The 22,322-nt window shown below is 39.4% G+C and overlaps 5 protein-coding genes across 5 annotated transcripts; 3 read left to right on the forward strand and 2 right to left on the reverse strand.

The window, feature by feature from the left end:
• Nucleotides 1-540: 540 nt before the first annotated feature.
• EAE97_005900 (uncharacterized protein) lies at nucleotides 541-1,702 on the reverse strand (the record flags this gene model as incomplete). Its single annotated transcript, XM_038876413.1, has 2 exons — nucleotides 541-1,110; nucleotides 1,160-1,702. The coding sequence occupies 2 exons, from the start codon at nucleotides 1,700-1,702 to the stop codon at nucleotides 541-543; spliced, it is 1,113 nt and encodes a 370-aa protein (XP_038732889.1).
• Nucleotides 1,703-2,356: 654 nt separating this feature from the next.
• EAE97_005901 (uncharacterized protein) lies at nucleotides 2,357-3,799 on the forward strand (the record flags this gene model as incomplete). The annotated part of the gene is made up of 4 exons (XM_038876414.1): nucleotides 2,357-2,535; nucleotides 2,589-2,851; nucleotides 2,909-3,050; nucleotides 3,100-3,799. The coding sequence occupies 4 exons, from the start codon at nucleotides 2,357-2,359 to the stop codon at nucleotides 3,797-3,799; spliced, it is 1,284 nt and encodes a 427-aa protein (XP_038732890.1).
• A 9,108-nt stretch (nucleotides 3,800-12,907) lies between these two features.
• EAE97_005902 (uncharacterized protein) lies at nucleotides 12,908-13,902 on the forward strand (the record flags this gene model as incomplete). The annotated part of the gene is made up of 2 exons (XM_038876415.1): nucleotides 12,908-13,739; nucleotides 13,805-13,902. 2 exons carry the CDS (start codon nucleotides 12,908-12,910, stop codon nucleotides 13,900-13,902), a joined length of 930 nt encoding a protein of 309 aa, XP_038732891.1.
• A 271-nt stretch (nucleotides 13,903-14,173) lies between these two features.
• EAE97_005903 (uncharacterized protein) lies at nucleotides 14,174-15,465 on the forward strand (the record flags this gene model as incomplete). The annotated part of the gene is made up of 3 exons (XM_038876416.1): nucleotides 14,174-14,278; nucleotides 14,331-14,506; nucleotides 14,574-15,465. The coding sequence occupies 3 exons, from the start codon at nucleotides 14,174-14,176 to the stop codon at nucleotides 15,463-15,465; spliced, it is 1,173 nt and encodes a 390-aa protein (XP_038732892.1).
• A 79-nt stretch (nucleotides 15,466-15,544) lies between these two features.
• EAE97_005904 (uncharacterized protein) lies at nucleotides 15,545-20,808 on the reverse strand. The gene is made up of 9 exons (XM_038876417.1): nucleotides 20,325-20,808; nucleotides 19,900-20,184; nucleotides 19,392-19,814; nucleotides 19,289-19,333; nucleotides 18,685-19,239; nucleotides 18,285-18,635; nucleotides 17,411-18,234; nucleotides 16,850-17,343; nucleotides 15,545-16,792 (listed from the first exon to the last, which is right to left on the reverse strand). The coding sequence occupies exons 3-9, from the start codon at nucleotides 19,492-19,494 to the stop codon at nucleotides 16,471-16,473; spliced, it is 2,694 nt and encodes an 897-aa protein (XP_038732893.1). The 5' UTR covers nucleotides 19,495-19,814; nucleotides 19,900-20,184; nucleotides 20,325-20,808; the 3' UTR covers nucleotides 15,545-16,470.
• Between the last annotated feature and the right edge of the window lie 1,514 nt (nucleotides 20,809-22,322).

A 22,322-nucleotide genomic window follows, 5' to 3' on the forward strand; every position in this document is an offset into this window, starting at 1 on the left:
TCGGGGAGATAATGCAATCTCCAGTGAAAATCCTCTTCTCATGTTCGGTAACCTCCTACCCATCAACGCAACCAGACTCCCATGAATATTTTCGCACGTAAGTGTATAGAAACATAATCGAAGATTGAATCCCCACAATGCATATGTAAATAATTGGTGATGATAGTGAAAGATGGCAAGAATTATAAAAAATGTCACTCAAAGAATCTGAACAGTTTCATTTATACTAAGCCACCACTTGGTTGAAACTATGTGACCGAATGCATCTTCATAAGCATATGAACAAGACAAAAACCACGATACACTAGTCATTTGTGTGATTTTTGAGAGGATAATAGGAACTGATAAAATTTCATTGTTATAAATAAGTGACGCGACGTGTCTATACCCCGACCGCTATACAGCCAGACCAGACAAACAATTACAAGTCTCTCGATCTCCCTCTTCATATGAAACGCCAACCCTGATAAAATGAAAGCCCTCCGAATTTCTCAATCTTCGATCCTAAGCATACATATTTTCTAGATTTCATACAAATATTTATCTCGTCTTGCCGGAAGAAACACCAGCACCAATAACACCGGGCAATTTCTCATCACCAATGCTATATAGCATACCAATTCCCCAGGAAACAAGTCCAACGAGAACGAGACTGGAAATGAAAATTAACCAGAATGGTCCACTGATATCTCGTTTTTGACAAGCGGATCCTCCACGTCCTGAATCGCGGCCACATCTACAGGCGAAACAATCACCAGATTGGGACGTGTATTTCTTGTAGCAAGCACCCATTGATGAGCAGTTATTGGTAGAAAAGATACAAGAGTCCAAGGAAGCGTGGCAAACGGGAAGAGTTGTCTTGATGACGGTATTGTTGTTGCGGGAAGAATTGGAACTTGGGGCTTCTTGTACTTGATGGTCGACAAACTCAGCCATTGGTTCTTCGAACTGTTGTCTGCTAGAGAGCTTCTTTTGCGAGGGTCTTGTATAAGAACCGTAAGAGCCGCCACCTCTGCGGGATTCGGGCATGAGAATAACGATAACGTTCATTTCTGCTTTTGAGGCGAATTTGGTCAATCGTTCGTAAGATGTGTTGATAAACTCCTTGTGCTGCCGCAAACATTAGCCATTAACATCACGAATAGAACGATTCCCATACCTCGGATTTTCTGCTCAAGTCAAGGTGCATAATTTTTGATTTTCCATTCCAACATTGATCTGCGAATGGATTGATAGCATCGTCGAGGGTACAATCCTTCGCCTTTCCGACTTGCAATTCCAAATCATCTGCCAACTTTTCTGTCGTCCTAGCTGTAGGTGGATTTGAGATTGTGAACGCTGGTTTGATAGAAGATAACGAGTTTAGAAGTGAGCCAGCCGTCTCTTCGGATACACCTTCAACGATGATAACCAACTCAGCCGCCCTGTCTTTTGGCGCATCGTTGAATAATGACTTCAGTTGACCTCCAAACTTATTGATGTGTTTGATGGTCTCACTGCCAACCGATCCGACATCATGAAACTGTGATACGCCCAATCGTTGTGCGAGGACGAGTCGTGCTTCACTTGGAGAAAGAGCTGGAGGTGATATGAGGTTGTTTGGCTTTTGTTGGCCTTCGAGGATATAGGCAAGAGCGGAATCCGATGCAGCACAAACTGTACTGGCCAGTAACGGCAAAAGGAAGCTGGAGGAGAGCTTCATATTTGTTGATGAGTTTTGTTGATTTGATTTGAGAGGCTCATGCTAAAGTGATCTTCTGGGAAGCGTTGACGCTGATAACCTCAAGGTGTTTGTACCAAGCTAAGCACAAGTTAGACGCTAACCACTTTCGAATTAGGCTGATATTATAGAATATGCATTCATGATGTCCAAAAAAGTTCCAGATCACAAATTGAAGATGGGTTGGAAGTCTCTTAGGTATATTTTAGGAACTCTTGAAATGCATAGTATTATACTTGATTGTAATTATATTAAATATTTACCCATTGAAGCTATTTATTGTTCGATATTACCGTATTATTGATCCAAATTTGAGAATTATGTCATCAAAGGCCTTCCTTGTGTGTAGGTATTTATTTGCTTTATTCGGAGTTAAATGGATACAATGCCGACTCAGTATTTTTAGAATATCTACCTCATCCATCTTGCGCTCTTGTGTTCTGCTACCGAATATCTTCAACTTTCACACATACCCCAACGACTGTTATTTGATTATCAGCGATTCCCCCCATAAAGTCTATTGGATTTTGCATCGCCATCGCGTTCGTGGTCCCCAAGAATCTATTTATTTCGCCACAGATTTTCGCCATCAAGGGCTCGCCAACTCGAAGGCGGGCCTTGACTTCTACCCTCAGGATGTTTCGATTGATTAAACCCCGGCTGACGAGTGCGTGGGCAACGAATGTACGGGCGAGATCAGGACCTAGCCGTTTTGCAGCCAATCCATTATTTATGCGCAGCAATGCTCCGAGATACGCAGGAACGGCATCGAATCCACAGGTGGTTCGCTTCAGGAAACCACCCATTAGAATGAGGTATACATGCTCGGAGTCTGTCTGCAGGAAGGATATGTGCTGATGCTATGTAGAAACGTCGCCATTAGCTTTATAGTGGTATATGTCTGCTTTGAAGTTTACACCAGACTAGTTCTCGGTCCCTTAGACAAGGCTGCTGAGGAGGCATCGAAACACATACCGGACGAAGAATGGCAAGAGGCCGAACCACCATTATTCATACCATTCCCTGGTACCACGAAACAGCTGCCTACTGTTCCTTACAAAGGAACTGATCCAGAGTTTCAAGAGTTCATCAAGATTAGCCAGGATACAAAGCTTATGAATCAACTTAGGGGTTCGTCTACTGCCCAACTCATTCAAATTACTGGTTATGGTTGCTGACGTTCTCTAGTTGACTTGACGGAAATAATGCGGGATTTCGCTTGTAAAAGTCCGATCGTTGTACAAATTGCTGGGAAGAATCTAAAAAGCAGAAGGATTTGGCTCGATATCGACTTTCCTTCAATTCCTCCACCGTCATTCGAAAGATCAGGGTAGGTCGCTCGCCGCTAAACTAGATGGATTGAGACTAATGTATATCAGGATTGAAATTTCTGATGATGCAATATCTTGGGTCACACAGCCCGTCGATGCCCGAATAGTATACAAAATCCGAAATGTTTTATGGCCAACTGCCCTTTTTCAATCCTCATGGAGTTTTATCAAGGTCCTGGCTGCAGAAGAATTAAGAAGCATAGCAGGGATATTTGGCGTGGAAGTTCAAACGAGTCCTGCTCAACAATCGCTGGAACAGATGTTAGCTCGGTCACAAAGAATGATGAAGGAGTTGAAAGGACAGCAAAAGGTACCAGGGGGTGTTCAAGGGCCACTAGATGCGAAGGATGAGCCATCGCCACAGCATCTGGATGACAAGAGTAAAGAAATTCGGGACATTACAGGACCCGGAAAATCAACCGTAATAGAGGAGATTTTCCCTGCACTTGTAAACAGTATCAGAGACATTCACGCAGGGTTTGCAAAACCCATCATGGCAGCCAAATTAAAATACGTCGAGGCCAACAGGAAGTTGCGGCCATCTCAAAACCTTCATCCAAGGGGTTCTATTACAGTATCTGGATTTGTCGAACTGGAATCTGATAGGGCTTTCCTGGTCTTTGATGTCATCGCAGCTTGGGATCCTAAAAAGAAGGAATTCGACGCTGGAAGTATGCAACTCAAATTGAGAAGAATGCAAAGGAAAAAGCAAAGACCTATTGGATTACCACGCAGCCCAGTCAGCTGATGGTACTGTACTTGGTGGACACTGAGTTTTGTTTTGAGGCGTTCATGGTGGGTATCAAGATACACATGGATGTTATGATAAGGCGTTTAGGTGAGTGGAACCATAGAGTCCCATACTCTACTAATGGAGTTGGATTTTTATAAGCGCATTACCTTGTACTACTATAAAAAGGCAAGGCTAGGGGGTGAGGAAGCGACGGCTTGGGAGTGGATGAAAGTATCTGATGTACTATTCATTTGATTAATACGCAAAATAGCGAGCGAATTGAAGTAAATTTGATTAGCCCTTTATAACGATTCTTTTCCAAAACTGCACTTATAAGTCCAAATTCATTCAGTTTGTGTAACGTGGTTTATCAGCATGTGCACCATATCAGCATATACACCACTTTTACCTCAATTACCCATATTATATTAATATAAAATAATAACAATACTATAAAATAAAATCAAATTATATATAATTTAAAAATCAATTAACGTGGTTTATCATCGGGTCGCCAATATCACCGGGTCGCCACTTTTTTCATTATTCAACCACTTCAATTTCAATTCACAATATCTCAATGAATAATTATGGAAACACAATCAAAAGAAGCCCGAATCATCTTAGCTATTGAAGCTATTTGAAAGTCTAAAAATTTGATAATTACAAAAGCTGCGAAAGTCTATTCAATACTTCGATTTACATTATACAATAAAATCAACAATCAAAACAATCAAATGGAAACTCGAGCAAATGAGTATAAAATGATTGAATTAAAAGAGAAAATACTTTTTCAATATATAATTGATATAAATAATAAAGGGTTTATATCTAAATTGAGTAGTATAAAAGATATAATGAATTATATTCTTGAATTACAAAAAACAAAAAAGATTAAAAAGCTTTGGGCTTATTAATTTGTAAAATATTATATAAAATTAAAGATATGTTTTAATTATATTTATAACTTTCAAAAAGCTTTTTACAAAGATTCTAAACTTATTAAAAAATGATTTCAAGTGATATTGAATATATAAGCGAAATATAATATTCAAAACTATAATTTCTATAATTTCAATGAAACAGACTTTATAATAAGAATTATAATTACTTGTATAATTATAACTAATATTAAACGAAATAGCAGAAATAAGGTAATACAATTAGGCAATCGAGAATAGGCTACAGCAATTATATATAACAATAAAGAGGGTGAAACTATACCTCTATTTCTGATAATTTAAGAATAAATTCATCTTTCGAATTAGTACATTGAAACCGATTTTCCTACAGATTGGACTATCAAACCTATTTCCAATGAATGGACAAATAATGAGATAGGATTAGAATAATTAAAGTATTTCGATAAATATACTATTTATCAAAGAAAGAGCAAATATCGAATATTAATACTAGATAGATACAAAAGTTATAAATCAATACCTTTTCAATTATATTGTAAAGCAAATAATATAATATATATAAAGCTATCAACGCATTTTAATTATTTAATTTAATCATTCGATATTGGATATTTTAATATCCTGAAATATTTGTATAGTAATCAAATTAATGAATTTATTAAAGTATATATTAACCATATCTCTAAGATTGAATTCTTTATAGCTTTCAAAGCTATATATCAATAATCAATTATATTTCAGAATATAAAAGCTGGGTTTCAGAAAATTGGATTAATATTATTTAATTCTGAAGTTATATTCTTTAAATTAGATATTCGAATTTATATATTTACTTCCCCCCCTTTCGATCTAGATCCTTAAATCTCTTAAACCCCTCACAATTCAATTGAAGCTTTTTTTTAATCAATTTTAATAAAATCTCGAATAGATCAGCATCAATCAAGCTCTTCTATATCTATATTCGAAACTGTATTAACTTTAGCTAAAGGTATAAAAAGATTAGCTTATAAGAATACACTTCTGAATGCAGAAAACCGTATACTTCGAAAAGCAAATGAAGTATTAAGCAAATATCGATATACAAAAAAAATTCAATTATATTAAAAAGAAGTGCTTACTGGATAAAAGGCTTTTAATATATTATCTCAATAAAAGGTTAATATTCAGATTCAATATAACAAGTATCAAAAGAAAGGGAATTCTAATAAGGAAGCATTTTCTAATCAATGCTGTAATATATATGAAAGAATTGATCACAATTCAAAAACTTGTCAAAATAGTATAATAAACCCTAGATTATTAGATCCTTAAAAGTTTCAATCAATTGATTAAGTAGTTGTTGAATAATACGAAATTGAAGTGGTTGAATGGTGAAAAAAGTGGCGACCCGGTGATATTGGCGACCCGATGATAAACCACGTTAATACTAAATCTAATTAATAAGTTTGTGTATTATATAAAATACTATTATATTTATTATATTATTATATAACAAATTGCTTTTTTATTAAAGAATTATTATTTATGTATTTATTGTGTTATATTTGATTATTTATATTCTTTTATTTTAATATATTATATTTATTTTTTATTAAAAGAACTTTTTTTTTTTGTATAAAAGTTTTTTGAATTTTATAATATTTATTAAATACTTTATTTGCTTTATAAAAATTATAAATTTTAATAATTAAAAGTGTATTTATGTAAACTAGGAGTTTTGTATTTTTAATTAAAGTTATAATTGTTTCAAATATAGGTGTAGAAGAATTATTTAGATGTTGTGTAATACAATTTTTAATTAAAATAGATTAAGAAAGAGTTTTGGTAGGATTATGAGGTGTTTGAGATTATTATATTCTAAAATTAATTAAAATTAATCTATTTAATAAAATCTTTATTCGAATATTCAGTTTTGAAAGTATAGTTTTTGGATCAAATGGGATGAGCTTAATTTTATGGAATTTAGTTTTCTTATTTGATATAAATATTGCTTTAGTATATGTAATTTTGAAAATTTAAAAGAATTTGATTTTGATAATATGGGTGATATGTATTTTGATAAAATTCTCAATCTGTTGATTATATGAATATTTTAAAGAATTAAAATAATCGATATTAAATGGTTAAATTAAATATAAAGAATAAAACAATAAACTAAGTAGTATAATATTGTTTTTTTTTGTAGTATTCCTGAAAAATTATAAATTAATGATTTTTATATTTATTAAGTATTAGTATATAATATTTATTTATTTTTTTATTTATAGTATGTTTATCAAAATACTTAATTTATTTAAAATCAGTTTTATTATTTATTTATTTATTGGGAGTAGGTTTTATAATTCAATTATATAATAAATTATTTTTAATATATTAATTTGAGAGGTAATATTCTATCACGGAGGGATAGCTATGTCGATTGGTCACTCTGATCATATAATAGGTATGTATAGTGATAATAAACTAGATTGACTTGAGGTATGATCATAAGGATCATACCTACCTTATATACCTTGATTAGGCGATGGAATCGCCTAATTAGGTATTAGGGTTCACAAATGAAATGGGATAAGAGTTGATATGGTGATCATGGAGTAGGCAATTCTAAGGAGTGCCTTGTTGAATCACGTGTTGTTGCACAGGACCGTGAATTCCGTGACATATTCATCTTTAATTAATAAAAATAGAGGTATATTATGATTTTCTTTATTTATATAAATAATCGCTGTAGTTTATTCTCGATTGTTAGGTTATATAGTTTTACTTCTACTATATTAATTAGTTTTAGTAATTATTATATACAATAATATTTATTTTATTATAAAGTTGGTTTTATTAAAGTTATAGAAATTGTAATCGAGAATGTTATATTTAACTTGTATATTTATTATCAATCAAAACCATTTTCTAATAAATTCTAAATCTTTGCAAAGAGTTCTTTGGAAATTATAAATATAATTAAAATGTATTTTTAATCTTGTATGATGTTTTATAAATCGATAAGCCTAAAGCTTTTCAATTTTCTTATTATTCTTCGATTTTAGAATATTATTCACCATATCTTTTATATTATTTATTTTAAAACTAAATCCTTTATTATTTATATCAAATATATATTAAATAATAACCTTTTTTTTCAAAATAATCAAATTATAACTTTTTAATCGGAATTCTATATAAGGGGTTAAATTATTCATTTTGTGGATAAATATTGTATGTGATATATTATATAGCTTAGTAGTTTTCTGAATACTTAGTTTTTTGTTTTTTTGAATAGCTTTAATAGCTAAAAGTATTTGTGCTTTTTTATTATTCGATTGTATAATGAATTATTAATAAATCGTGTGTTGAAGTGGAAAGATAATAATTAAGGTAAAAGTGGTGCATATGCTGATATGGTGCATATGCTGATAAACCACGTTATTGCAATGTTATGACATCATTGTCGTGTAGAATTCTGGAGTCAATGCGTTTTCTTTTGTTTCCACAATTTGCCCCCTTCTTCTCCCCCCCTTTCAGGATTTTGAGGGGTAATACTATATTTATAAACTGATCCTTTTCCGTCTTTTGCTGCCTTTAAAATGTCTATGAAATGTTTCATTGACATGCTATCGTGATTGGCGTATATTTACACACATTGAAAGCAATGATTGCGCATCACAATTTTGCTCGATTGATGCTACAGAGTCATCATATTAAGGACTTCATTTTCTACTTGATCTCGTTTGTGAATGTTGTTGTCTTTGCGAAGTCCTTGCAGAGTTCTTCTTCGCTATTTATCCTCTTCTTCTTTCCACAAGCCTTGATTATTCGAGGAATCTTAGTGAAAAAAAACGACTGAGGCTGTTGTACAATTCTTCTTTTGTATTTGTTTTTTTGTTCACAGTGGTGGCCGAGTCCTTCTTTCATAGAAGCTATTCTCATTGTATGACTTCAATCTCCGATTGAAGACACTACGCTTTCGTGGCAAGGTTTCTTTCGCTGGAATAGACAGAGATTAGATTCTATAGATTGAAAATCGTGGCTATGAACTACCTAGTGCTTACTCCTGCTTTCTGACACACTCTCAGGGTGCCACTCTATATTCCAGATCGAGACTGGTACCTTGTAACCGTACATTTTGACCGTTCAGTACAATATGCTTTTGAAAAGCCGATAAACGAGACAGGGGATTTTGATGAGGGGGAATGACCATCAGTATTGAGCATTGTCGTGTTTGTAATTATATATGAAAAGCATCGATGAAGTCCTAGCCAGATTATAGGAAGCGAAAATATATGAGGAAAGAAGAGTAGTTGAACTTTGAAAAGCAGTACATCATTTCATGTTTGAGTAAACATAGCACCGGATCAAAGTTTAATATTTCGGGTTCAGCCACGACTATCCATCAGATGAGAAAATGGAGTAGCACTTTGAGATATGACAAAGCTGTTCACAATAGCATACCGAGAAATTTTGATTGCTTTTGATGGAACATGAGACGTGGCATTTCATTTGTTACTTCGTTTTGGTGAATATGAAAGAGTCAAGAATAATGTCACTCTGGCCCGAAAGTCTTGTTCAGGAGATATTCGACGCCTCCCAGAATGGAAGGTGCGTATTTATTTTCCACACGGACGATAGAATCAGGAAATGACAGATTGGCATCAAGAGGAGAACACACAATATGACATTGTGCAAAGGACGGGGGATACCAACTTAATCTTCTAGCAAACGTAATTCACGAGTGCAAGAAAATGAAAGACTTACGCTTCAAATCCTGGACATAATTTGTGGCAAAAAAAGATCACTTGACCAAAAATTTATAGCAAAAGTGTGTAGCAAAAAGGTTTAGCAAAGAAAAAAAGAACACTCAAAGTATCCATCGACCTGGTAGATTCCGAAGAAACACTCAAAGTAGCGATTGACTTGGTAGGACTTTTCGACGTATCGCACAAGAGATCACTCAAAGTAACGATGGACTTGGTTGTTTCCGGAGAAAGACTCGAAGTAGCAATCGACTTGGTATATCTGATGTGTGATGAAGAGGAAAGAAGAAGAAAAAGGAAATCGAAAATGGGCGTGGGGGATGCGGCTTATATAGGGATTTCGGAAAGAGTGATCAGCGTGATTTATTTTAGTATAGAACTATTGGAGGGTCAGCAGGTGACAGAAACTACTTGGGAAGTATATTGATGTTAGACTTTTGTTAGCGGTGGTTTGTGATGTTAGAACATGATGATTATGCCACTAATGAAGGTTTGGCGTGGTAGAATAGTCGGAAACTGTCATCTATTTTGAGTGAATTTACTACATCATTATTAACGAAACATAGAGAAGTAAGCATTTTCTCCAGGATTTTTCAGTAAAGCGAAATCGCAGGCACTCATCCAAAACTCTATCTCTTCATGCAATTGAAAACATGGAAGTGGATAGAAGATGATCTGTTGGAGTGTTTTAGGGCGCTGGAAATTCTCAGGTAGCTGATCAGCACAATATCGCGCGGAGAGAGCTAGAGGGCAGTAATTGATGAATAGAGAATGGTCATGAAGAAGATGTATGGACTACACCATCAAAACTTGAGCTTGTCTAAGTGCTTTTTAGGGTGTACCTTGCAAGTTGATAAGATCAGGTGTGCAACAAACTTATTTCCCATAGCTCTGAATGTTTTGATTGGAAGATCCAGTTATCAAGTGTTTTTGGGTTGACACCTAGCTCCGGCATCTAGAATACACTGACATGTACTACTTAAAAGTTGAGTCAACTTGCGAGGAAGTCCTTTATAATTCGACGCTATCTGATGAGCAACGGATCTTTCTAGTCACAAATATAGAGCTAGATTTTGCATAAGCTAACTAGAGTGGGATATGACCGCACTTACCTCCAATGGCTTAGTGATTTCATCCTGATTGTGACTTTAGACTAAGCCAAAATAACGCTCTTGAAGCTTGCTACGGGACCACATTGGCCTACTGAAGATCTTGATCCGAACTCCCAACCAGATGTTTCAAGCGGTGCCTTGACAGTGTGATTCCGAGAATTAGAAGGACGTATCACTTTAGCAAGGAGGCACCGTAGGCTGCCAGCTTTCTTACCGATGTTAGGCCATCATTCGGCAACTGCCTACTCCCGAACTATCGAAAGGAACTAGTCCCTATTACACTTGAGAGATCAGTGACACAACTGGAAAGGGTCACTTGAACGCATCGTATTGCTCTCATACGACTTGTGGAGTTGCAGTGAAGCAATCAAGAGGTAGACATATAAAAATAGCATGATTACTTATACTGAACAGTTTATCTGACATTGATGATAACTTCAGGTCAAACAAATGCACCACATACAACCTAGTACGGGATAATCTTGAACTCTTAATACAAAAGGCACTCACTCATATTAAGAAACATCATTGGTTATTATTGACAATGTTCTTTACATCATGAGCTTGATATTAGTAGTTATTTGAAGGTCCAATGTATATATGGTGAGTGTGCAAATGTCGTCGAGCAATTGACTTATATTCTTAGCTCTAAAGAATCTCTCTAGGTCTTGTGATGTTTTTTTTTAGCTGACCGAGAAAATGATAGACAGGCAACAGAATCTAGGTTTCTCTGCCATGGAATAACCATATTCTTGAACGATATTCGATGATACATAACTGCATGACCAATTTAAGCATAGTGTTTTATAAGCGAGTCACGTGATCATATGCTCCCAACTTTCATCTTCTCTTGTCTGCAGTGTGCTCGAGGTAGGTCAATACCACTGAAGCATGCAAACCAACTCGAAGAACATAGCAAGCTTCATATTGAGAAACTCCAAATATATACGGGAGATCACGTCAGTTATCATGAACGTGGCGATTTCACGACCCCCCAAGCGCGATCGGACATATGCTCTGCTCTGCTGTCCCTCAGTTGAGCGGACAATACCCTTTCTCTCAATTCAAAGAGTTGATATAGTATTCCCTCAGCCAATCTTAGATTAGAAATCTAAATATACGTGAAATACAGCAACGGAATGCCTGTGCCCATTATCATTAGGTCACCTTCAACTTTCTCTTACAGACAAACCTGATGGCAATTTTGCAGCGATACAATGAGGTCTAACATTCTAGCTTCAGTTATTGCCTGGAATACCTCCAATCACTTCAATTTTTATTAAAATCTTAGACTAAGAACCTATACGACTGTTGAGATGAAACGGTAGGCTGGCCTTGTTCATGGTAGTAGAATAATCCCGCAACTCTCCCTCCCACTAGCTCAGGGGCAGACGTTGCAATACTTGGTCGCTACTTGGCGTCTTCCCTTCAATCATTTTCTTTTCAAACAATTAGCCTGGATATTCCGCTCACCCTTGGCCTCAGAGATAACTTGGAACGATGAACCCAACGGTAGGTCGTTCTATTCTGCCATGTGCCGTTCTTTCGTTCGATACAGCTGGATGAAATTTTTCCATTGCTGGATCCTCGTTCTTCACAGATTTTTTCTTGTGTTGTGTCTAATGACTTTAGACATCAATGACAGCACAATGTGGAATTATCTCACTCGAATCAGACCGAACCAGACCGGAGCAAAAACCTAAAATTCGATCACTACCTAAACCTTTCGCTTTGTTTGGCATGTTTGCTACAATGAATAAAGCTGAATATACCATAATTTAAGGATAATATGAAGTGCTGCCATAAGTATAGTCCAAACGGCGGGCTAGTACTCTCGCTCAGCAAGACCACCTAGTGTCTCCTCTCCAGTAGATTTGGAGAGTAGTCTGCAAGACGTCTTTCCCGCGTAGCAGTTTGCTTTCACTATTGTTTATACGATCTTTAGTGATGTTGTCTATTCTATTGTTCCATTTCACGAGAGACAATATGATAGACGTCAATGCCTGCAAAAGAAAAGTGAATCTCTATTCCACATATCATTCACTTTCAAGTCTAATCTCATTGTATTCATGGCCAAACGAATCATTTCTATTCTACAGTCGTGTCAGTTCTATCACTTTAGTAGAATCAATTACTTACTAGCGTAATTGGCATGGCTGAGCTGTACCGCAAAGTTATATCAATAGGAACTTTGGTCTTTCTCTCAATCCTTTTTTTTCATCTTTTCCTCTTCATACGAAAGCAATTCAAAGAAGGTTATCACATCAATTCCTGCCTTTCATCAGCAATTTACTTGCTATAATACAACTTCTCAAAGCTTTCTGGTTCTCAGATTTAACAATGAATCCTGATCTCCCACCCAACGCTGCATGGGCAGCCAATGCTGTTGCTCCAAAAAAGAAGGGGCAGACCAGTTCCATTACCACCAAGAACGGACATTCGACGTTCGGCACCCCAGCTCCAGCTCCAGCTCTCTCCACTCCCGCAAACACTCCTCCAGCGGTAGCCCCGCCAAAGCGTAATAATGGCACCCCGTTCTCAATGGCAGGTAACTTATTCAACCAACAACCAACCTCTTCTCCGGCACCAGCTCCTCACCTTCCACCGCCATACGTTCCATCGTCCTTCCTTCCACCAACAGCGGAGGCTCCAATTCCATACGGAAATCTTCCTCCCTATACTCCATCTACCACCCCATCTGCGCTCGCATCAACTCCCCCGTCTTTTCTTCCCCAGGTACCTTCGGCACCAGCACCAGCGCCAACTTTCCCGGCTTCCTCTCTGTTCACCTTCCTTCAGCCGCCACAGGTCACTTCTGCTGTCGCACCCCCAGCTCCAGCGCCAATGTTTGGCTCGGCACCTTTCTCCTTCTCTTCTACCCCTCCCGTACCGGCAACAGCACCAGCGCCAAATCCTGTCGCTCCAAACCTCTTCTCTTCGGCATCGTTTTGGCAACCCGCACCGGCACAAACAGTACCTGCACCAATGCCTCTTCCTCCTGTCTTCCTTCCTTTTTATGCGCAACAACAACCTCCCTCACCATTTTTCTCGCCGGGTTCGGAACCTATTAAGTTCTGTCCTCATCGACCCGCCGCTCCAATTCCCGCCGAGCCTCCTTCTCCTGAATTTTACTTTGATTCGGAGAACCAGAGAATTACCGAGGAGATGGATTGTAAGTTCTTGATATTTTCTTTCATTTCATACAGTCATATACAAGTTTTCTAATTCATGGAGCAGGGTGTACAGACGAATACTCGCAGCATATCAATAGCTTCGAGGAGATGCAATGGGATCGCACTGACGATTACCTAATGGATTGTTACGACATTCTATAAAGCATATTTCTTCGCCTGTTTTACTCCCATCAAACCTATTCCGGAAATCACCTCCTTCAATATCATCCCTTTGGGAAGGTGCAGTCGATTATTCTCTCGAGACTTATCAGCCTCGATTGCGACTCACCCTTGTTACGGACAGAATGTGACGACCAGAAGCCAATTTTGATAGCTACTACCCTCGAGTTCTAGTAATCTCTCAATTATTTAGCTGCAAGATGGCCTCTCAACTTCTCCCAACTCCATCTCCAGTCCACTCCTCACGGCCGCCATGATTCGCTACACTTGCTCACTCAACACTCCCGAATCCCATCTCATAATCTACCTAGCTTTGAATTTGCTCCTCACACTTTTGAACAAAATTGTTCTCTGTCAAGCACGTTCTTTCAAATCTCGTCACAAGAAGTCACCATACTAACAAACCATAGTATCCATACCCATGGCTTCTTACAGCCTGGCACGCACTATGCTCTTCCATGGGCACGTATGTTTCTCGACGACTCGATTCTCAAAATCTTGAACATCGAAGTCAAAGAAAGAATTATTACATACTCTTATTCTCGATCTTATACACGATCAATATTGCAGTCAGCAATGTCTCACTGTAAGTCTTCACATTTTTACTCTCTGTCGTCATTCTTCCATTCAAATCCCAACTGACCCCCCAATAGTGGAATAATGACTATCCCCGACCACCTAGTAATCCGCTCCACCATCCCCATTTTCGTCCTCATCATCTCCTCCCTGTTCCGTTTACACACAAGAACCTACTCCCCTCTCACCATCCTCTCCCTCCTCCCCCTCACTCTCGGCGTCCTCCTCGTCTCCCACGACTCCCTAACCCTCACTCTCGACACCACGATACTCTGTCTCCTCGGCGCCCTCCTCTCCGCCTGCAAAACCCTCTCAACTAACTCCCTACAAACCCACCTCTCCATCCCCGCCCTAACAATCATCCACCACGTCGCCCCCCTCGCCGGCATCCAAGCCACAATCTGGTCCTACATGAACGGCGAAATCGACGAATTTCCCGTAAAACAAATATCCTCCACTTCTTCTCCCCTCTCGACTTCTCACTCTGGTATCCTTCTCATCCTCACGAACGGTCTTGTAGCATTCCTGCTGAACTGGTCGAGTTTCACCACGAATAAAAAAGCAGGCGCCCTCACGATGGCCGTGTTGGGGAATATCAAACAGGTCATCTCGATTGCGATTTCAATTGTGATTTTTAGAGATGCGAATGCATCATTCACAGGATTCGCTCATATATTCGGGATCATTTTGGCGGTGGGAGGTGGATTTCTGTACAGCTTGGTGGAAGTTGGGACGTTTGGAGATTCGATGGATAACATGTTTGGACCTTCAAAAGAAGATCTTTCTGAGAACGCAGAGGAAGACATAGGAGGTCGAAAGACGGTATATATGTTACATGAACTGAAACCCCGTCGTTTCTTGGAAGTGAAGAGATGGCGTATCGAGGTTTCACGTCTCACTATTATCTGTTGTGGATTGGTTTTCACCTTCAGTGTTCTGCTATTTTGGGTTTATTTTTTATTAGTTTAGGTGTGTTGATTTTTGCTTTTGATTTGAATTGAGTTCATTTGGTTCGGTATGGATATGGGTTGGGATTCGGTTTCGGTTTAGGTTCCGCTTAATACTATCTCGCAGTTTTGCAACGTTTCTCCTTTCTAACTCGCATATGCCTTTGTGACCGGCATAGATACATGTGTGTATCCAGCCGTTTCTAACCCCGCTTCGTAACCCTTTGCCAGTTCTCCCATATACACATAATCAAGGATATGACGAGTCTTTATTTCTAAGAAGCACAAATGCACCATTGAAACACATACATACATACAATGCAGCCACCAACATATGATAACGTAATAACATATCAAGCATACAAGTCATTCCATTCCCTACCACGTGCCACAGCATTTCTCGCGGTTAGATACAGCATCAATGCATCATTTGTCCAGCCTAACACATTTTTCTCCTTCCATTTCTATGCTGCTGCATCCCATCATTATACCAATGTCAAGTTTCCAAGATCTCCAAGCAAACCGGCGATTGTCTTGGCCAATGAAAAACACTTTTCCAGCCATTCCAAACCCAATGATACGCCCAATCGCTCCGTCTTCATCCTGCTTTCAAGCCAATCCAGCAATCCTATCCAGTGTACGACTCCCTATCTGATGAACCTGACCTTTTCCACCCATGCTCCTCGAAATTGTGCATGGAAATTTATTTATGTACTCATTTGATAATTTCTTGACCCAAAATATGAACAATCCGACGTGATGCGGAAATTTACCCTGAATATCAATGGAAATCGTGACGCGTCGGTCGAGCCAAGACGTATGTATACCCGAAATTAGATCTATCGGATCCATCGACCCGTCCGTACAGAATGTAAAATAGACAATTAATCTCCAGGATAGAATGAAGTGTGCGTATGGGGTGTATATGGGTCTGGCTTTTCTGACATCGAATTCGATTGCCGTTCATTAATCGTACGTATCCGTACCTACAACCTTTCACCTTTCACCTTTTACCAGATTGAGACGATCAACCTCTTCGTTTTGCGATCGGATTCACCATCTCATTTGGATCTGAGTAATCCCAATGTCGTTTGATTCCGCTTTCATACACATTCGCGACTGATTCTTGCCACATACTTGGGCTCACAAATGAGGGGATGGCGGCTCCAGAATATTGTTGTGGAGGCATAGGTTGTGAGCCTGGCGGTAAGCTCACGTTGGGAAGAATTTGCATTTCTGGGAGTGTCGGGAGTTCTTGTGCACCTGAAGAGGGAGTTTTTAGAGGAGGGGTCGTTTCAGAAGCAGAGCTGCTCGAAGCGGGAGGCGTACCGAAAGTGCTGTTCCATTGGCTAAGGTGATACGATCAGTACTTGTGCTTTTGAGGTGCGGGTCGGGAATCAACTTACTCAAAAATTCTTGACGGGTTCCATGACGAATTATCTGCCATTTGAAGCCCGCTCGTAATTGGAACTGGGGTTCTTTGACCAGTGGCCATCATGACCAGAGACTGTACAGCGGGAGAGTCACTTTTCGTGTCTACGCCCCCAGCTGAAATGGGTGGTGATATGGGGTGGCTTGTGTAACTGACTTGTGGCTGTTGGGCATTTTGATGTCCCAAATTTTGACTCTCCAATGAGGTGCTTCCTTGACGATACTGCTGAACATTTCCTCTTGCAGGACTAGTATGGGGTGGTGCGGCTGGGCTCCCATAAGGAAAAGATGGCTTCAGAACGAAAGGTTTCCTAGTGTCAGCTGAAAATGCCTGCCTGAGTGACTCAATCTGTTGTTGCATATCTGGCATGGGCCATGAGCTGGTACATTTTTCTAGGATTCTCATATGTCTGGTAAAATATTCCCGGGCGTCTGAGTTCAAGTCTGGATCCGGGGATGTGATCGCAACCTATAAGATTGTCAACATATTCTGAAAAAAAAAAAAAAAAAAAAAGTAAAATGGCTGTTGTACATACCAAGTGAAGAACTGTGCAAGTCAGAACACAATAGATAGTGAAGTTGATTCCGCGTTGCATGCATAATAGACCAGTTAATCCAAATGACTGCAAGACACTTTCTTGAAGTCTGCATAAGAGTTTTGCAGAATTATAGCATATGAGCATATGGTGTTTCCACCCGTCCATTCCTGGTTCCATGAAAGTGAGTTGTGGGCGATGAAGCATGATGATACTTAGGTAATAGTAGGAGTGAAGATTGCCGATGAAGTGAGTCGGTAGCCATGGAGGGGAACCGTCGGCTGGAAAATCAATCTGTAGGTTTTCGGGAAGATCATTCATCCAAGTTTCGAAAGAAGGGTTGAGTTGTACGAAATCTGGATCGATACCCCACTCCTTTCTCTTCTTGACTTTTGCGTAAACATTATTCATTCTCCGAACATTGCGAACAACACGCGTGAACCAAGTGAAATTGCGCGTAATAGCGAGTTCCCCATTGTCGATCCCAGTTCTGGGAACACTTAAGTCAAGTGTTTCCATGTCGACCGCGAGATCCGTCCGGCCTTGTGGAGAACCGATCATCAATTCACAAACGAATATGGTTTGCCATATTCGGGTTTTGGTGATGCAGTCAGCAAGATCAGAATTGCATGATCGACCTGCTTTGTGATCTTCATAGTGCTCATCTAGACCCAGATCCTTGGCCATTTGAACGCATGCTACTACAGTCATCCATGAACGATAATAATATCCGCGCTTTGGAGCGGATTCTCTGGCTTTCAGTATTATAAGGTTTGCTTGAAGAGTGCTCAATCGCGGAACATCCATAAAAGCATCGGCGTGTTCTATATGAAGTTAGTGGATTGATTCGTTTAGCTGCAAGATGAAGTCTTACTAGAAGCAAGGGCGAGCCACTGATGGCCCTGCGCTGGTTCATCATCAAGTCTTCCAGCGATTGCAAAAATGGCTTCCAGTATTAAAGGTGAAATAGCATCTCGATTTGTATGCCATTGTTGGTAAAATAAAGTTTTGTTAAGGACAGGTACATATGGATGTACATTGGTGAAGTACATCTCAAAATAATGAAGGATGGTCTGTTCGTCTGGAAGCAACTCGGGAGGTATTCTAATCTTCATGTCTGCGCTCAATGTAATTGGAGGTAGAGCGTTTTTGTATTCATCGATGTCTTCAAAAGCTGGTTCTTCTACTAACGCTCTGGTCCTGTTCTTGTTGTTCAAGTATGGAGCTGTTTCTTCATCAGAACTACAACTTAAATTGACGAGCAAATCGCTTACCTGTTCCTGCGGGGTTCATCTTAAGTTCTCCTAGCAAGTCGGCCAAATCCTCCCCGCTGTATTCACTATGGGTATAATTTTCCGGTGAATCATGTGTTTGTTGCTGAAGAGGGGCTGGGGGATATACCGCCTGTGGCGAGTATTCCGTATGTTGGCTGAGTGCGCTGACTGGAGTTTGAAGACTATTATAATGCATACTCTGTTGACTATGTGCACTCGAGGGTCCTCCGTATGGAATGGATTGATACATATTATTCGGATCGGGATATGGAGGTTGTTGTGTGTAAATTGGAGGCACCACCTTGGAGGGGCCTGTCATTTGCTGTTGTACTGGAACTTGCTGATGGTACCCACCGCTGGGATTTCCACCATTATCGTATTGCGGTGCTTCTGCTTCAAAAGTCTGATTGCTTTGCTGGAAATCGCGATCGTAGTTTACTGTTGGGGGGACACATCCCAGCTTGAGCCTTGTGCAAGCGGAGCATGGCCATGTGTTCGTTGTTGCAGCATCACACTTAATTTTTCTTCTTCGACATCCTTCACAAGCTCGCATCACTATGCTACATTAGTAGAGGAATGCGCATGGACTGAGGAAATCTCATACCCTTCAAACGCTTGTGGCGATTGTGTTCGTCAACAAAGACATAATCTAAGATATATCAGCCCATGTCAACTCCAAAATGCCCAAACGAAGCAAGATCGCGCACTTTTTTGATTCTCTCTTGGGCCAAAGTTTGTTGGCGCAAACGAAAAGTTCTGCATTTGTGAGCTTTGGGGGAGTAGTCTCCTTGTTCCAAGGTCTTGGGACATATCCTATTTTGAAATGCGAATTCGGCTTGCTATACGATGTCGTATCGCGGTTATAGGCGCCTATTTATCGAGTATCTGATGAGAAGGGAAATAGCCTCTTTCAGTGAGGATCGTCGATATATTGAGAACAGAATTGAGGAAGCGGAGTGTCGTGAACCCAAAATTCAATCACTTTGGCCGCATCCGGATGAGGGGGCACGTTCGAAGTCCAGAATAAGCACAAATTGGACTTTGTTCAGACTAATTCGAGGGGCCACGAAGCTGGAGGTTTGAAATCGAATGGCGGAGTATCGGAAGTTCAAGGATATCGAAGAATGAAACTGCGGAAGTCGATCAGGGTCAGCTAATCATCTACAATTGAAGGCATCATGAGTAGCACAACATGCGCCTACTTCTCTCACGTACCAATTGATCAAGGTTGGGGTATACTAATATTGTGTATTAAATGAAGAAAGTGTTGCCCCATAGAAAAGGAAAGAAGATTGACAACTTTTGACAGACGGTGTAATTTCTTTTGATGCAGTATTTGATCAGAATCGATTGAAGATGGTAGTTGTATGTACAGATACTAAGTGGGAGTACTCCGCACTCGATAGAAGCTTGAATTGATCTAGGGTCGCGCCACAGTAAAAAAGTATAATTTAGTGCAAGTGATGCCAGAGAAAGATGAACACCCTTCCAGACCAGAATCTATAAAGCATTAGGTATTAGATGGACAATAATATTGGATTGGCCTATAAATTTGCTGTGGGTATGGATATAGATAGGTAGGGTAAATGGATAGGTAAGGGTATAGACGCAATTCCCAATAAATCCCAAATTTCTCTTACCGAAGTGTTAGGCGTGAGGGTATTTACCTCATGCAGGCGTGGAAGGAGGGATAATGGGTGATAATGGATTTATGGGACCATGGATGTTGTTGTATGGGGTGTCAAGGACTCAGGCAAGCTAAGGTCTGACAAGAAAAGACCCGCAAGTGAGTATGCCGGGAGGTGATAGCAGGGAACTCGAAACGGCTGGTTTCCAAAATCCCGGTCAACATACAGTAGTGATAGGTACCTCTGTTGCTAACAGTTGAGAAGGCCAGTACGTATCTAGGCAAAAAGAAGGAGATAGTGTTTTGCCTAGAACCGGGAACTTCCAAAGTGCTTGAAGGACAATCTCTCTAAAATAGAAGGGGGAAATTCAAGGAAGTTCAATAGAAGAGACGGACTTATGAATTATGATGTAGCATCCTTCTAGTTTCTACGAGGTAGAAAATAGTATCGTACCCAACTTCCCTGTCAACGAAAGAAAAAGTCGGAATGGGAAGACTTGAAGTCCGAATTTAAAGTGGTGTTTGTATTTGGTAATGATCCAATAAGGTTGGCCCCTCTTTGCCTCTTTTCAATATATTAGTGAAATCACCAAATTATTATCAATATGGGAAAGAACGGGGGGAGCCCAAGAAAGAATACGGCAGGTCTCCTTATTCCTCACTCGTAATCTCGATAAAACTGCCTGATACACCTTCGTCTTGACGCGGATACTGCCGAAGACATTAACTCTTGGAATCTCGGTTGTCATTCCTGTTATCACATGCATTCATTCATCTTATCTTCATTCGTAATGTTGTTGAAATGGTAATTGGTACGGGTACAGACAGAAACAGGTACCCGGTGCTACTGTAAGTTTCCGGGGAGAAGGCTTTTCGGTGGTTACAAAATAGGGCCTAAATTTACCGAGGCGTCTATGCTATTCAATCATTCGTGTAGGTTATATGGGTTAATGTCTCGAAGATAGCCATGGGATCGCGAGTTCACAAACAAGATTGATCGAAAGGTCCTTACCAACTCGCTCATCACCCTACAGGTAAAAGATCCCGTAGAATGTAGCCTTCGGACCGGTGATGCATGGTAAACTAGTTTGGGATGTATGAAACGGTGATCAGTGGGAAGGATGTGATGCTCTCTTAGTCCTGTACCCACAATGGCCTCCTGGATGATAGGTACCACATTTAACATGTCAAAATGCAAGAAGTTGAATATATTTCACATTTGTCATGTTCATACATACTGATTCGTGAGAAAGGAAGAAAGAAGTAAAGAATAATTCAATATTGTGGGGCACAAAATGCAGGCATCGTTCCTGGAAATGAGTTTGTGCTACAGGAGGTGCGGAAGGCTGTAAGCACTTCACATCGGCACCTACCGCTAGATCATAGGTACTTGGATTTAGGGTTCAGAGTTAGAAGCATCATAGAACTTTAGGTCTATGACAATGGTCCGAGGTTGCTTCTATACGGTTAGGCGTTCGTTTTTAGGGTGTTTTAGGGCCTTGTGAGGGGTAATCGCGGCAAATATATACCATTCTTTTCTTTTCTAATGCAGGCAGTAGAAAAGAAACAGGAAAAAGTGTTAATCGTTGGTCCGTCGTACTCGCACATAACGAACGGATATTTATTCTGCCCCTCAACTCATTTTCATTTGATTGATAACGATACCGTTATATCACCGAAAAGTCCTAGTAATTTAGGACTTAAGGCGTATATCACCTCTATCACGAACTTACGATACAATCAAAGTACTGTACATCGAGCAACTTTTGTACAACAACAAATAGATTGTCTGTTTCAAGACGTCTGTGGTGATTTCATGGCGTCGGCGGTGTGTGAAAAGCACTTCCATGCCGAAGTACTGGGGGCATGTGCAGGTAAATACGAAAATACATGAAGGAAGAACCATTCAATATTGAGAGTGTCGCTGTGCATGTTGCATCTGTCTAATGTATTTTTGCATATTTTCAATACATTCTCAGAAAAGTGCCCCATTAATAATGCCTCTCTTTAG

The sequence above is a fragment of the Botrytis byssoidea genome (assembly GCF_014898295.1).
Source record: "Botrytis byssoidea strain MUCL 94 chromosome Unknown BBYS_010, whole genome shotgun sequence".
Lineage (NCBI taxonomy): Eukaryota > Fungi > Ascomycota > Leotiomycetes > Helotiales > Sclerotiniaceae > Botrytis > Botrytis byssoidea.